This window comes from Dermacentor andersoni, chromosome 2 (genome assembly GCF_023375885.2).
Source record: "Dermacentor andersoni chromosome 2, qqDerAnde1_hic_scaffold, whole genome shotgun sequence".
NCBI classification, from domain to species: Eukaryota; Metazoa; Arthropoda; class Arachnida; order Ixodida; family Ixodidae; genus Dermacentor; species Dermacentor andersoni.
Window position 1 is genome coordinate 185,908,276 of NC_092815.1, and position 16,919 is coordinate 185,925,194.

The 16,919-nt window shown below is 49.4% G+C and overlaps 1 protein-coding gene across 1 annotated transcript in view; it reads left to right on the top strand.

The window, feature by feature from the left end:
• The window catches only part of LOC126540823 (uncharacterized), a 131,443-nt gene that overhangs the window by 45,858 nt on the left and 68,666 nt on the right, over positions 1 to 16,919 (top strand). Inside the window, exon 3 of the mRNA XM_055075970.2 lies at positions 2,331 to 2,482. Coding sequence (XP_054931945.2) covers positions 2,331 to 2,482 — 152 coding nt within the window. The remainder of the gene's footprint in view (positions 1 to 2,330; positions 2,483 to 16,919) is intronic.

The following is a 16,919-nucleotide window of genomic DNA, read 5'->3' on the forward strand; positions in this document are numbered from 1 at the left end:
GGCAGCGTCAATGTCCACCGTCGGTGCATCGTCCGCTTGCGTGAAATTGCTCCCTCACTGACACGCGTACTTAACGAAGACACCACCTGCAACTGGGAGCCTGACTGCCAACCGGCTTTCAGTCAGCTTAAGAAATGTGCAAAGGAAAACTCTATTCTTGCCATCTGTGATGCCGCTAAACCTTGCCTGCTTTACTGCGATGCGTTCAACAAAGGTATTGGCGCCGTCTTGAAGCAGGCTGATGATGAAGGTCAAGAGCGTCCAGTTGCATAGCATTCACGCAAGCTGCTGAAACATAATATCAGTTACGCCATCACAGAAGATGAATATTTAGAATTTATTGATGCCGTCGATAAATGGCATTGTCTTCATGGAAAACCTTTCACTGGGATCACCGATCACGCGGCATTGCAGTGGCTTAAAAACATTAAAAACCCTCGAGGCCATCTATTCCGATGGTCCGTGAAGCTCTCCATGTACCACGCAAGCATCAAGCGCGAGAAGGGCATTAACAACATCGGAGCCGATTCACTGTCTAGAAACCGTATTATTCAGCTGATATTTACTGAAAAACTGCGACAGCAGCCCCACGATAAACTGCATTACAAGCATACCATTGAGAAGGCAATGACCACAGTGAGGCGCAGAGGGATACGAAAAGTCTACATTCCTTTTGCTTTCCGGTCTTCTCTTCTTTGGAAGGCTCATGATGCTTTCGGTTATGTCGGAATTGGGAAGACATTGCGACTTCTTTCTCCAAAATATTATTGGCCTGAAATCGTCATTGATGTTTCCGAATACGTTCGACACTACGATACTTGCCAGCGCTCCAAGAAGACGAAAACCAAAGGTTTTGGTTCCTTGGAATGGTTAACAACAGCGGAAAAACCATTGAACACCATGGGAGGTTTTGCCAACTACGGCTCCTCCAAAAGATTCATTCACTTGGCCGTTCACGGCGCCACCGATTCTGTGTGGGCTTTTGCATAGTCACGAAATTTGCGATGCCTACCTTCCCAGCCTAAAGAGTTGCTTCATTGTTGGAAAGCCTCGGAAGTTCCTCTCTGACACAATAACATTCATCAGCTTTGTACGAGCTCAGAACGACCACAGTCCAATGGCTTGAATCAGCGGACTAATCAGTCCATAGGCACTCGCCTCCACTGCAAGTTCAACGACGAGCCCCCAAAACCACGGACGCGTCGCCGCTTTTACTTTGTCGGAGGTCACGGGCTGCCTTCCCTATTTCTTTATGTACGGCGCACCACCTTAACTCTGACGTTGCGGAGAACCTGCAGGAAGGTGGTGAAACGCGGCGCGCTATTCCCTGACATATTGCCAGAAAAACGACCTAATGTATGGCAAGAAATTTCTTCCGTCAGAACTTCAAGTGGGGGAATGCGTTCTATACGAGACACCGTGGCACCCCAGCAGCTGTAAGCTCAGCGCAATAATCGAAGGAATGTATACCAGCATACGCAATATCTCTGCAGTAAACTACCAGATCGACCGCACCGTGTCCCTCTCGGTCACCAGACTGACATCGTTCATGTGGGGAGATTTAGACTATGCACCCGCCCCTGCACCTACGATTCTCTTGGGGAGAGGGGGAAGCGTGCGACGAACCGCTCGAGGACAGTGGGGTGGGTGCGATAGTGGTGTAAGTGGAAGACGAGGTTCCCAATAAACATAGAGCTTCGCACAAATGCGAAGTATCTTGCATTATATATATATATATATATATGTGTGTGTGTGTGTGTATATGTGTGTGTGTGTGTGTGTGCGTGTGTGCGTGTGTGTGTGCGTGTGTGTGTGTGTGTGTGTGTGTGTGTGTGTGTGTGTGTGTGTGTGTGTGTGTGTGTGTGTGTGTGTGTGTGTGTGTGTGTGTGTGTGTGTGTGTGTGTGTGTGTGTGTGTGTGTGTGTGTGTGTGTAATCAGCGGCTTCATCAGCGGCTTCTGCAAGTGATATTTTCATACGATACAGGACCTCGGCCTATGTCGTGATTAGTCGACTAGGAGGAATCTCTTCCAAGTTTAGTATCCTAAATAGAATGGCATTTGATGATCTCTGCGTCGCGCTGTTTGATCCCCAGTTTTCAAAAGTGCAGTAAGACGAGCCCCGAACTTAATTTTTTCTTAATGTACAGGGTTGCTTTATAACGTGTAAAGCTTCGCACAGAATTCCTACCGTAGCGCAGCCAACATGATCGAAATTTGAACCCGTTATCTAATATTGAGGCGTATAGGGAATGTATTGTTGTCAACAGGGCCACTGACCATCCTTCAACAAGCGATTTCCATATGCCCATTTCTTTCCTCTGCGCTAATAGGTGGCGGATGCTGTACCGCGTCCTTGTGGACGTGACCAAAAGGCAGCTGAACACAACTCTCCTGGGAAAATCGGTGAGCATGCCCTTCGGCATCGCGCCATCGGCCATGCAAAAGATGGCACACCCTGACGGGGAGAACGGCACTGCTGAGGGTGAGTAAGCTGGAATATGCCCATTTTTACTAGCGCAGCACGCAGCAGGGTCACCAAAATAATGTTTTTTTTAAATATGATTTCATAAAGTGGCCTCGCCTACCTCTTATCTAAAATCGAAATTGAAAGAACAAAGAGCAAAAATAAACCTAGAATGCAGCCTATAAGAAAACGAACACCTGAAAGCGTTCTGCCGCACAAGTCCTGGAAGGATACGGCTAGTATTTTTGCCAGCAAGAATGGTCGACGAACTCTGCCTTCCGTGCTTGCGTCGCAGCATCGTGTTTTCGGCACCCAAGAAGAGAGTGGCGCCCATGCTCGTCTGCGGTCCGCGAGCGCACTGTGAAACTGTTTCCGCACTACACCATAAACAAAATGTGTGGCGTATTCTATGACCAGACGCTTAAGATGCAGTAACATAACATAATTTTGTTGAAACACAACTTTTTCATCCGCCCAAAGGACCGCGAAGCCGCACAAGAAAAACGCATTCTTCAATGAGCCTCTAGAGTCCGTGAAACAGTACGTTTATCAAGGACAGTTATTCACAAGAACACTGATTGCCTCTGCCAAAACGAACTCCCAAGTGGTGACCCTGGACATCTATGTTTTTTTCCGAACACTAGCAATGGACGAGGCTACTCCTACTCCTGCTGACAGAGACTACCCCTCGATTACGTGTACTGTCATCGCGCCAGAGCTTCAGCTTCCCAGCTTTTGGCCCAAGAATTCTAGAGGCCCATTTTCAACTCGGGCGCATCAATTCGCAGACTGCGAAATACCTGCATGTCCTCGCCGCGCTACCCTCCGACTTCGCCGATGCCATAGACGACTTGCTAGTGGGTACGCCTTCAGCCACAGCATGCGACGACCTGAACCGCACGGTGCTGTACTGCCTCGAGTCATCGCAGCCGAGTAGGCTCCAACAACTCCTCTTCGACGAACTCGGCGTCGAACGGCCGTCACAACTCCTGCACCGGTTGCGCCAGTTACTGGGTGAGCACTCCGAAAGCGACAGCCAGCTTCCAATTTCGCGCGAGCTGTTCCTGCAACGCCTCCCACAGTAGGCACGCATGGTACTGGCGGGCTCCCATGAGACGAGTCTCGATCGGCTAGCTGCACTGGATGACCGCATATGCGACTGCTCGTCTGCGGCACAGCTATCTATCGCTGTTGGAAGAGCTGCAGAGCCCGGCAACGAACTCTCCACCTGGAGGAAACAGTCGACCGCCTTACCAGTGCATTGGAGAATCGGACGACGGGTGGAATGAACGACGGGTGGTGACACTGGCGACTAACTTCGGCTCAACCATTCGCCTTCACAGTCTCGCAACACACCTAGAGACTTGCCGAGGCAGTTCTGCTGGTACCACCGTCGATTTCGCGAGCAAGCCCTGTTCGTGGAAGGGAAACGCACCGGCCAGTCACTAACGGCGGTATGCGACAACGGCCCTCGGGCAAGCCGCCTACTCTTCGTAGTCGACCGCATCATCGTACCTGTTTCATCATCGACAACGGAGCCGAGCTGCCTATCATTCCCGCCACGGACGCAGATCGCGGATGTGGCAAGTCCCCACCGACGCTCCATGCAGTGAACAACACAGACATCGCGTCGTGTGGGCGCCGGTCAATAACGCTAGGCATCGGCCTCCGGCGCTTGCACAGATGACTGTTTGTCATCGCCTACGCCAGCTTTGCCATACTGGGAGCGCATTTCCTCAGCCATTTCAACGAAAATGTGAGCCTTCGCGACCGGCGCCTAAAGAATAACGTCACACCCATTGATGTACTTGGCCTGCAGTCAAACCTCACCTCATCTCGCATCCGTACGTTTCTGCCGGTCTTGCCGCACGCGCAACTCACGAAGCCTCGAAACGATGCGCTGCCCGTGAGACACAAGGTGACGCACCATATCATCACCACAGGGCTACCTGTCACCCGCCGGCCATGGAGACTCGCTTCACAGAGGTTGGAAGTCGCCCGCCGTGAGGACGAACGCATGCTTCAGCTCGGCGTTATTCGTCCATCCTCCAGCAATTGATCGTCACCTCTCCATTTCCTATGGGCTGTCCAGAGGGCCCACGATGCGGCGTTCGGGCAAGGCCTGACTGTCCTTACGTGGGAGCGGCCCGCAGCGCGCTGAGTCGCGTACCTCCGGACCTTATTAAAGTTTTGCATCCATCCATCCACCCATCTCCATTTCCTTCCAAAGCAGGACAGTAGCGAATGGCGGCCTTGTGGTGATTACCGAACTGCGAATATCGTTACTACTCCGAATCAATATCCGCTTCCCCACACACATGACTTCAGCGTTCATCTCGCAGGAACCAAAATATTGACACGTGTACTTCTTTATCTTTATCGGGCGGCCACATCTCACCACCTAACAAATGTTATCGCACAGCCCAGGATGCGCCTAGATGTAAAAGAAGCTTCTGGAATGTTATCGATGATTCCATCCGCTGTCTTTCTCCGCAACTTGTGTAATCTGATTGCATGTATGCGCGACGCAAATAGTCTAGAACATTGTGGAATACACGCGGGTCCCAGCGGTTACTCTGGAACATTCGACGACTGATCTATTAAAGCCGACGCGCTTGACCCGCGGATCAGCTTTCCGACGATCGCCGACTGTGTTCGCCGCTATCGTTGTGCTTTAATGTAGCCTGTCTTTGTGGGCACAGGTTCGCCCAATAAAAGGTATTTTTGTCTTTCACAGTATAGCTACTGTGTTCTTTAATGTCACTACCACGTGACATCTGGTGAGATGATTTTTCACTCATGTACCGGATGCCCCCGACAAGCCGTGATCCAAGCCCGTACCGCAAAAAGAGCACCAACGTAGTCCCGGACCATCGAGCAAGCCGTCGTCTACAACGGCTGCCCCTGGAGCACGGGCTTCTACCTGAGAAGACCAAAAAGGTTGTGAGCAAGACAACCACAATGGCAGCCCCAGTGTCACCCGTCGTACTTCAACAACCCAGAGAGCCCCCTAGCTTCCGTGGAGCTACGTCGGAGGATCCGAAAACCTGGCTCAAAACCTTCGAAAGGATCTCGACCTTTAACAACTGGACATCTGAGGATAAGCTACGACATGTGTACTTCTCCTTGGAAGATGCCGCGAGGACTTGGTTCGAGAACCGGGACTCCACCCTTGCAACAAGGGACCTGTTCCACAGTAACTTCCTGAGGACGTTCACTAGCGTTGTCCGAAAAGAAAGGGCCGAAGTTCTGCTGGAAACTCGAGGCCAACTACCCATTGAGACCATCGCCATCTTCACAGAAGAAATGACCCGTCTTTTCCGGCACGCCGAACCGGAAATGTCCGAAGAGAAAAAAGTACGTTTCTTGATGCGAGGTGTAAAGCAAGAACTTTTCGCCGGACTAATCCGAAACCCACCGAAGACCGTAGCTGAGTTCCTGACAGAGGCTACGACGATTGAGAAAACTTTAGAAATGCGCACTAGGCAATATAACCGCCAACTGCTCACGCCTCAGTGCGCCATCCAAGCGTTGGGCGCAGTTGATCTCCAAGAGACCATCGGGGCCATTGTGCGCGAACAACCGCGCAAGGTCTTGCCTTCGTCGCAGCCTCAAGTTGCTTCGATCGCTGACATTGTGAAAGATGAGGTTCAGCGATCGCTGGGAGTTCCTGAGGTGCAACCTCAATTACTTCATCCCCAGCCAGAAGCGATGACGTGCGCCGCCGTGGCACACCGTCAAGGTCACCCTCCGCGACCGCGCCAGGGCCCGGTAACGCCGCAATTCCGTCGTGCGCCGCCGCCGCCAGCACGGCCACCCGTCACCCAGCGCACCTACGTGAGGAAGACGGACATTTGGCGCGCCCCCGACCACCGTCCGCTCTGCTACCACTGCGGCGAAGACGGCCATGTGTACCGCCGAAGCCGATACCGCGACCGGAGATTCCGAGGCTTCGCCGTCAACGCACCGCGCCCGAGGGAAGGTGAACGCCCTCGTGACATCGCCGACTACCTCGCCGCTACTCAGTGGAGCCCTCGACGACCGTCCCGTTCGCCGTCACCAGGCCGCTACCTGTCACCGCAGCGCCGTCCATACACTGACCCAGCCCGGGGCCGGTCAGCGAGCCCATATCCGGAAAACTAAAAACAAGGCAGCACACACATGCACGAACAGGCGCGCACACGCACGCATGCATATCTAAACTCACGTGCACGTACAAGCACTCACGCATGTCAACAGGTACACACACACGTACGTCTACGCATACACACACATGCGCCACTCCCGAACACGCACGTATGCACGCAAACAATCGCACACATGCATATGCCCACGAAGCGAGTCGAAAATATGCTTAATAAAGGTGTTCGGCAAGCAGTAACAGCTGTACACCACCGGGCCGTGACATTACAATTACTGGTAAGTGCAGCGGGAGAGGAATTTCCGAAGGCGTTGGACGTTTGTGCGCATGCGCGTATAAGAGCAGCTGCGAGAGAGAGAAGGTTGGGCTTCTGCTCCTTCAATATTTGACTCTGCCTAGGCACTACGGAGAAGTTTCTTTGCTCGTGTTCTATGGGTTTGTCCCGAGGCGTGCCGGCATTGCGGAGTAGAGTCGAATTTGCTTACGGTGGGACGCTGGCTGCCGGTGTGGTGAAACAGGTGAAGCAATGGGAACTGAAGCCCCCGTTGCGGCCCCCTCGGTTTCTTGCACAGCATCAAAAAAAAAGAAAAAGAACCGGAAAGCTCGTGTTCCTGCATAGCCTTCGACGCCAGAATTTCCCGGTAAAAATAGCGGTTGCATAAGCTGCAGTTGCCGGGAAGGGTGAGAAGCACTCAGGGATCTTTGAATGCTATCGCGTTCCACTCTCAAACGCGAAACTTAAGCGTCCTGCAAATTTGTTTAAAGCGACGCTTTCTTTTCGAACCTTTTCGGGATTTCCTGACCATGGCTGCTAGGGGATGCGCTTGTCTTGCGAATATCCCCTGCAAAAGAAATGAATCACCTGCCCGACGTTGCGATCGAGCATCGGTCCCCCAGCACAGCAAGCAGCGTGATGCTGTAACCATCAGGCCACAATCGCTTCTTCATTCATTTCTTGTATAAAGTCAGAGTCGCACGTATACTTGTGTCGTGCCATCGCCAACTAGATTTTTGAGATTACGGCCGTGCGTGTGTCATCGCGTAGCACGTGTGCGCAAGACCACATGCGCCCAAGCGCCAGTTTCATTTGGGTCAAGACGCAGGAATGAAATGGTTCAATGCGTTGCATTCAATTAATCATTGAAATTAAAATTAAATTGTAGGGTTTCACATGCCAAAACCACTTTCTAATTATGAGGCACGTCGTAGTGTAGAGCTCCGGAAATTTTGACCACCTCGGATTTCTTAACGTGCACCTAAATCGAAGCACAAGGGTGCTTGCGCATTCATCGAAATGCGGCCGCCGTGACCGGGATTTGATCCCGCGACCTCGTGCTCAGCAGCCCAACACCATAGCCACTGAGCTACCACGTCGGGTTCAATTAATCGTTTCGCGGAAGCGTTGCTTCACATAGATTCGAAGATGTGCCTTGGATCTGCTTATATTGTTTACCAGAAAGTTTCGCAATAAAACTGTTAGAAAGCCTGGCGCTGCGATCGGTCGTAGTAGCTTGGTAATCATGATTCATGCATTTATTTGTCTTATTTTCATCCTTGTTGCTCCAGAGGTTCTTATGGCTTTATTCGCTGAGATGTATCAACCTTTACTTGGTACATTTTGAAGCACTACTAATTTTTTAAACGCAGGACGCAAAATGGACTCCTCGCATATGCATAACAATTGCGAACTCTTGCTTTTATAACGCAGTACTTTGTCGAAAATGATCACTTTGCGGAGTCACAAAGCCGTTTGGAGCGAGAAGGATGAAGTTTTGGCAAATCCATGTACAATAACCATCATCCCTACACGAGACGTTCATTTGATGGATCGCCAGCCGTTTGTGTGCACGTGCGACTAAGAGCAGGCGCGAGAGAGCAAATGTGGGGACTTTTGCTTTTTGAATATATGATTATGGCTAGGCACTACGGAGGAGGTTTCTTAGGCCGTATTGTTTATGCGTTTTTCCCTTAGACATGCCGGCATTGCGGAGTGCAGTCGAGTTTGTTTACGCTCCGCCGCTGGCTGCCCGCGCGGTGAGGCGACGAGAAACAAGTGAATCTCGCACTGTTAATGTTATGTCGCACAAGGCAGCGTCTTATCGCCGCTTCTCTTCAACAATGTACTTGCTGGACTTCCAAGCCAATTGCCTCAAGAATGTCACTTTCCAATAGACATAGCAATCTATGCTGATGACATCGCACTGTAGTTCAGAAGTCCTTCGCACCAGGTTTCACGTCTTCGAGGAATCTTGCAGCGAGCTCTGAATGTCACATAAGAGTACATGGAAGAAGTTGGTCCGTCGATTTCACCCGCTAAGTAAGCCGCACTTGCGTATCTTAGACAACGCGCTCGTCGAATCACGAGCCGGTTGTACCTCGGAGGTACACCCATAGATTGGGCACAGCAACACCGCTACCTGGGCGTAATTATCGATAATCGCCTATCATGGCGCTCAGCCGGCACCTCTGTGCGGCAAAAATCGCAGTCCCCTTTCAGATATGTGGCCGACACCTGTGACGAGATGACAGCAGTACACGTACATCGATCATCTGTATTTTCTGGCCTGATGTATGCCTCGCCACTGTTGAACGTGCCGCCTAGTTTGATGTCTCAATTGGAACGGGGTAATCGTGTTGCATTCCGAGTCATTCTTGGCTTACCTCGTGAGCACGGTCTCTTCCATTACTGAAGCGTGCCAGCTGCCCCTGAGGCTGCAAGCAGACCAGATAGCGTTGTATCACGTAGAGCGTCTGCACCGAGCATCAGATCGACAAACATTTATGAACCAGCTGATTCAACGACCGTACTCACGCATGAAGAAAATGGCGGCATTGTTAGTGGCCATTGCTAGCAATTCAGAAGCTACTACCTCACTGACAACTCCGAAGGAACGCAGCAAGAAATGCCCCTTCTCTATTAATCTCTCGATTCCCCAGATACGCAAAATGTCTGACCAGCCTGTTTCGGCACTATTCCAGTTGGCACAGCTGCACTTATTTGAAAAATATGGAGACCATCTTAATTAAGCAGCGACGCTCAAGGCGCTGCAGCACCTTCCTTCTGCCCTTCGACTGGCATAAGAATGGCGTTTCGAATACCTCATCCATTCTAATCAACAACTGCAGAGCTCGCAGTGATTGATGTTGCTCTGAAGTACGTACAGGAAGACAAAAAGCACATCGAAGGTCGTCATACTTACAGATTGTCGTGCTGCCCTTAGCCGGCTGTTGAGAGAGTATGCCAATAGCCCAATTCTACGCAGTATTTACTACAGCCCGCCGACAAAATGACTTCTCGTGGGGTGTCCCTCACTGCGCAGTGGATACCTTCGCGCGTGGGTAACTTTCACGCAGAAAACCTATTTGGCCTCCCGTTTATAGACATTGCTTTCGGTGTTGCTAGTACTTTCTTTTGTCAGTGTCCCTGTGATCTATTTATTTCCTATTTTCTTTCACTATTTCTTTGTTTTCTATTTTTTCTTCGCCTCTTTTCATTCCCTTCTCCCAAAAGAGTAAGCAGGCGTCGGGCCCCTCTCGGTGGCAGTTATCAGCTTGCTCCCTCCATGTTTCCTTTGTCTGCTTGCATGTTTCCATATCTAAAAATAATAATAATTGGCCCGGCCTTGGATCGTCTTTGAAACTTTGATGTCCTTCTTTGAACCCTTTGTTCCAACGCTTCACAGTGGCCAATGAATTGCACTGTTCAACGTAAACGCCAGCCATACGGTGACTAATTTCTTATTGGGAAACACGTTCAGTTGTCAAAGACCTCACGACAACACTCTGTTCAACTTTTACAGCATCCCTTATGTCACGCAACCACGTTGAACCCAATGTATGAAAGCATTAAAGAAGATTTATCCTCATACCTGCGTGTCACTTTCGTAAATGAGAGATGCCTGTGTGCTACGCGCATGCCTCGTAGATGGTGAACCGAACCATTATTGCGCGGGGTGGATTGGCTCGCTTTCACTTGACTCGCCCTCGTAAATTAGAAATGTGAAGATACATAGGAATATACAAATGCGAAGATACACCTTGATAAAGGGCAATGAAGTGGCACAAAGTTCGCTGCACGTATACACAAAACCTCGCAACAAAATATTTTAATATACGTAGAAGTCTCCAATACATCTACGTATCTAAGAAAAAGTCGAAATATATAACGCGTCAAACAATGCAAATAAACATGTTGCGCAATCACATATTCGCAAGTCACAGAAACCTAAGCCCCCTCCCCCTCTCCACCCCCCCTCCACCCCCACACACAGACACACACACCTGCCTCCGCACCCCTGATATTTCGCGCGCGACAGAAGGCGGTGCCCTTTCTCCGAGCTTTTCTCCCTTGCGCACACAAGACTAAGCCACCATTGTAGACTCAACCATGCCACTACCCCTCCCCCCCCCCTACGCTTTCACTCACACATACTGCATCCGGCGTACGGTCACCATGTTATCGCCCTTGGACTTTATACGCAACATGAGGGCGACACCGACGGCAGGACTGCGCCTGGACATTCCATATAATTGCTATCGCAATAATATATTAAGAGTATCCGGCAACTGAAGCCTCCCGTGGCCCATTACATTCCGCAAAAAAAAGTAACAAAATGGAACTTTCACCATACAACAATACCCTGCGCCGTAACAATGCCCTTTCTTGCGCGGCGGGGGCACCGAAATGACAAAAAAAAACGCAAGATAATGCACGTCGCCCACAATCGAATGCCTACTTTGAGTACCGAAGGAATCTCGAAGAAAACGTGAGACGCTTGGCCATACGCACACTGCTCAGGATCCTACACCGGCGAGACAAGACTTTCCGGAGAGGTTACGCTCAAGCGAACTCGTCACAATCCGTCGAGTCCCCACTGCGATGGCGGTGAGCGACCATTGTTCCTTTTTCTAGTCTGCTAGCCAGCAAGCGGCCAAAACTCTGCTAGGCGAAAATCCACTTAGCCAGCGAAAAACGAACGCACACCGAAGTGTGCCGCGCGGTTGTCTGGGCAACACGAGAAAAACGCATGCGCTCTGGCTGGCTCTGGCAGCCCGTGGGTAGCGGGAACAAGAAAATTCAAGAGACTCTATGTGTGCTCGCGAATAAAAGTCAAAGTAGCAAAATAAAAAAGAACGTAGTTACCTTCTATGCTGGCATTAGTGTCTTGACATGGATGCTTTGGCGGAGGTGGAAAAAAAATGTTGATATTCTTTTCTGTGACATGACGGCACAAATGAACCACCACAACGCTCCGTCTCATCGTACTTCGCTGCGTGCTTTCTCAACTTGTCTGATAGTGCGTTGATTTGGATTGTCTCGTTGTATGGTCCAATGAACAAATTAAGAAATGTCAGTACACCTTCGGCGTCAAATGTTTATAAGAACATTAGACCCACAATGTCTCGAAGCTGAAAATGTAAACCACGACTTTAAATATGTCAATGCACCTTTCGCGTCAAAAGTTTATGGAAACTTAAGATCCATAAAGTTTCAGAATTGAAATCCATGCGCTCCATAGATTCCGCGGGCCTCCACCAGATGCGGCGACAAGCCCGCTCGCCATCAAAACGCTCTTGAAACTTTGTGCTGGGATGTGCCGATCCCGAAGATAGTGAAATGCAGGGCCGACCCGCGGCGCGGCTGAAAGCAGGCGTTAAGCACTCCCCTTACCTGCACCGATCCCGAAGATAGTGCAATACCTGGTCGACCCGCGGCGGAGCTGAAAGCAGGCGTTAAGCGCTCCCCTTACCTGCACCAATCCCGAAGATAGTGCAATACTGGGCCGACCCACTGTTTAGGTTACGCAGGCGTTAAGCACTCCCCTTACCTGCACCGATCGCGAAGATAGTGCAGTGCCAGGCCGACCCGCGGCAGACCTGAAAGCAGGCGTTAAGCACACCCCATACGTGGTACGATCTCGAAGATAGTGCAATACAGGGTCGACCCGCGCGCGGCGGAAAGGACGCAGGCGTTTCCACGTCTCAGTAATTTCTCTCGTCGTATTCGAGTGCTGATTGCCGTGTTATAGTTTGTTAACGAAGCTTTCCCTCAAGTCTAAATATTTTAAGGCAGTTTGTCGTGTGCGTATCATGGCCACGCACGCTTATATCGCCTTCCGTTTCTCTACCACGGTTGCGCTTTAAAACCACGACGCTGCAAGTTTGCTTCAGAGACTATCCTTTCCTTCCCACTTCTCCGCCCTTAAACTGGCTCTCTCAACTACTACACGCAGAGACAAAGCAACAGCGCGCGCATTAGATCCCATAGATGAGATGAATATTTACAATTATTATTAGGGTTATAATTATATTCGAGTGCTGATTGCCGTGCTATCGTTTGCTAACGAAATTTTCCCTCGAGTCTAAATATTTTAAGGCAGTTTGTCGTGTGCGTATCATGGCCACGCACGCTTATATCGCCTTCCGTTTCTCTACCACGGTTGCGCTTTAAAACCACGACGCTGCAAGTTTGCTTCAGAGACTATCCTTTCCTTCCCACTTCTCCGCCCTTAAACTGGCTCTCTCAACTACTACACGCAGAGACAAAGCAACAGCGCGCGCATTAGATCCCATAGATGAGATGAATATTTACAATTATTATTAGGGTTATAATTATATTCGAGTGCTGATTGCCGTGCTATCGTTTGCTAGCGAAGCTTTCCCTCAAGTCTAAATATTTTAAGGCAGTTTGTCGTGTGCGTATCATGGCCACGCACGCTTATATCGCCTTCCGTTTCTCTACCACGGGATGCGCTTTAAAACCACGGCGCTGTAATTTTGCTTCAGAGACTTTCCTTCCCTCCCTTCTTCTCCGCCCTTAAACTGGCTCTCTTAACTACTACACACAGAACAAAGCAACAGCGCGCGCATTAGATCCCATAGATGAGATGAATATTTACAATAAGTATTAGGGTTATAATTATATTCGAGTGCTGATTGCTGTGCTATCGTTTGTTACCGAAGCTTTCCCTCAAGTCTAAATATTTTAAGGTAGTTTGTCGTGTGCGTATCATGGCTACGCACGCTTATATCGCATTCCGTTTCTCTACCACGGGTGCGCTTTAAAACCACGGCGCTGCAGTTTTTGCTTTTCTTTTCTTTCTTCTTCTCCGCCCTTAAACTGGCTCTCTTAACTATACTACACGCAGAGACAAAGCAACAGCGCGCGCATGCGATCCCATAGATGAGATGAATACATATATATATATATATATATATATGTATTCATCAAAAAAAGGAAACGGCCCAGAGGGCTATACTACGAGAGCTATGACTGATAGTTTTCTATATATATATATATATATATATATATATATATATAGAAAACTATCAGTCATAGCTCTCGTAGTATAGCCCTCTGGGCCGTTTCCTTTTTTTTTTTCGAAAGTAGTCCTATTAGGGTTATTATAATTACACGAAGGTATTTCGCCCTCATCAGCAGCAGTCCTTGGTATAGTTATTCTGGCGGCTAGCTTCCCACGCTATACGTGCCGCCATCGCACCTGGTTCAGCTTTTCCTAGACGCTAGAGTTATGCTTTGTGCGCGCAACCTTGAGCGATCGGAAAGCGCGTTTCCCCCTCTTGGCCGGCGGAGAGGGGAGGCTTCGTTCCGGCCGCGAAGCTCTCCACATCTCTGTAAGGTGCCTTGTGGATGTCTCGTGCTGACGATGCCCTCTCGGTGAGCGCATATTCCCCCCCCTCATCTTTTAAGAGGTTCAGTACATACAAGCATTTGTCTCGCAAACCAGATTTTTTTTCAAGGGAATTTTCCACGTCTCAGTAATTTCTCTCGTAATATTCGAGTGCTGATTGCCGTGTTATAGTTTGTTAACGAAGCTTCACCTCAAGTCTAAATATTTTAAGGCAGTTTTCCTAGCCTCTAAAGCCGCTCGAGTTCGCTCTTCTCCTCGAGCGGCCATTTTTCCTAGAAAGTATGCCTTCCAACTATCGCGGACAACATGAGTCTCTTTCCACGTAAGTGTGAGGCTCGGAGCAGGAGCTGTGGCGCTTGAAAGTAGCCTGGGGCCTGACGAACCAACCGACTGAGCTATCTCTCCGGGCAACATCGAAGGGGCACGAGTTCAAGTCACCTGTTATGTTCCTTTTTTTTTTCGCCCCTTTTTCTTTTTTCTTTCTTTCTTTTAATGTCTTTTCCTTTATTTTATCACTGTACTAGAACCCTCCTAAAAAAAAGAAAGATATATATCTTCAAATATGTATGGCCTCACACTCACATGTGCAGGTCATAAATACCAGGTTCTGTAGCCGAGTGCCATCCATGCGGTATAACCGAGCTCAGATTGGTCCACCTTGACTGACCAAATAGGGCACCACTGTAGGTTAAAATGAGGCGTACGGGACCCGCCGTGGTTGCTCAGTGGTTATGGTGTTAGACTGCTGAGCACGAGGTCGCGGGATCGGACCCCGACCACGGCGGCCGCATTTCGATGGGGGCGAAATGCGAAAACACCCGTGTACTTAGAATTAGGTGCACGTTAAAGAACCCCAGGTGGTCGAAATTTTCGGAGTCCTCCACTACGGCGTGCATAATCAGAAAGTGGTTTTGTCACGTACAACCCCATAAATTAATTTTTAATTTAACTCCTACGGGGACGGTAGAGTATCCGTCTCCAGTGCAAGAGGACCGTGATTCAAATCCCGGTGCCGCGCTATTCTCCACCGGAAAATACAAAAAAAAAACCGTGTGTTGAGAAAATTGCACAAACAGGCCTGGAGTGCGGCCTGATCCCGGTGACCAGAACCGGTAACGCACTCTCTCACCAGAGCAGGATTGGCCACCCTGGTGCAGTACTTGGCCACAACCTCCTATATGAATACAACAATCGAACCCCGGCCCTCAGTCCCCAGCAGCCGCGAAGCAACTGACCACGGCGGCGGTCAGATCTGTGACGCTGCAGAGGGTGCTAAGAATACCTGGCTCCGGACAGGCCGCCATTGGAATCTGAACCTGGCAACGTTTAACGTTAGAACGCTATCTAGTGAGGCGAGTCTAGCAGTGTTATTGGAGGAATTAGAGGGTAGTAAATGGGATATAATAGGGCTCAGTGAGGTTAGGAGGACAAAAGAAGCATATACAGTGCTAAAAAGCGGGCATGTACTGTGTTACCGGGGCTTAGCGGAGAGACGAGAACTAGGAGTCGGATTCCTGATTAATAAGGAAATAGCTGGTAACATACAGGAATTCTATAGCATTAACGAGAGGGTGGCATGTCTTGTTGTGAAACTTAATAAGAGGTACAAAATGAAGGTTGTACAGGTCTACGCTCCTACATCTAGTCATGATGACCAGGAAGTCGAAAGCTTTTATGAAGACGTAGAATCGGCGATGAGTAAAGTCAAAACAAAATACACTATACTGATGGGCGACTTCAATGCCAGGGTAGGCAAGAAGCAGGCTGGAGACAAGTCAGTGGGGAAATATGGCATAGGCTCTAGGAATAGCAGAGGAGAATTATTAGTAGAGTTTGCAGAACAGAATAATATGCGGATAATGAATACCTTTTTCCGCAAGCGGGTTAGCCGAAAGTGGACGTGCAGGAGCCCGAATGGTGAGACTAGAAATGAAATCGACTTCATACTCTGCGCGAACCCTGGCATCATTCAAGATGTAGACGTGCTCGGCAAGGTACGCTGCAGTGACCACAGGATGTTAAGAACTCGAATTAGCCTAGACTTGAGGAGGGAACGAAAGAAACTGGTACACAAGAAGCCAATCAATGAGTTAGCGGTAAGAGGGAAACTAGAGGAATTCCGGATCAAACTACAGAACAGGTATTCGGCTTTAACTCAGGAAGAGGACCTTAGTGTTGAAGCAATGAACGACAACCTCATGGGCATCATTAAGGAGTGCGCAATAGAAGTCGGTGGTAACGCCGTTAGACAGGAAACCAGTAAGCTATCGCAGGAGACGAAAGATCTGATCAAGAAACGCCAATGTATGAAAGCCTCTAATCCTACAGCTAGAATAGAACTGGCAGAACTTTCTAAGTTAATCAACAAGCGTAAGACAGCGGACATCAGGAACTATAATATGGATAGAATTGAACAGGCTCTCAGGAACGGAGGAAGCCTAAAAACAGTGAAGGAGAAACTAGGAATAGGCAAGAATCAGATGTGTGCGTTAAGAGACAAAGCCGGCAATATCGTTACTAATATGGATGAGATAGTTCAAGTGGCTGAGGAGTTCTATAGAGATTTATACAGTACCAGTGACACCCACGACGATAGTGGAAGAGAGAATAGCCTAGAGGAATTAGAAATCCCACAGGTAACGCCAGAAGAAGTAAAGAAAGC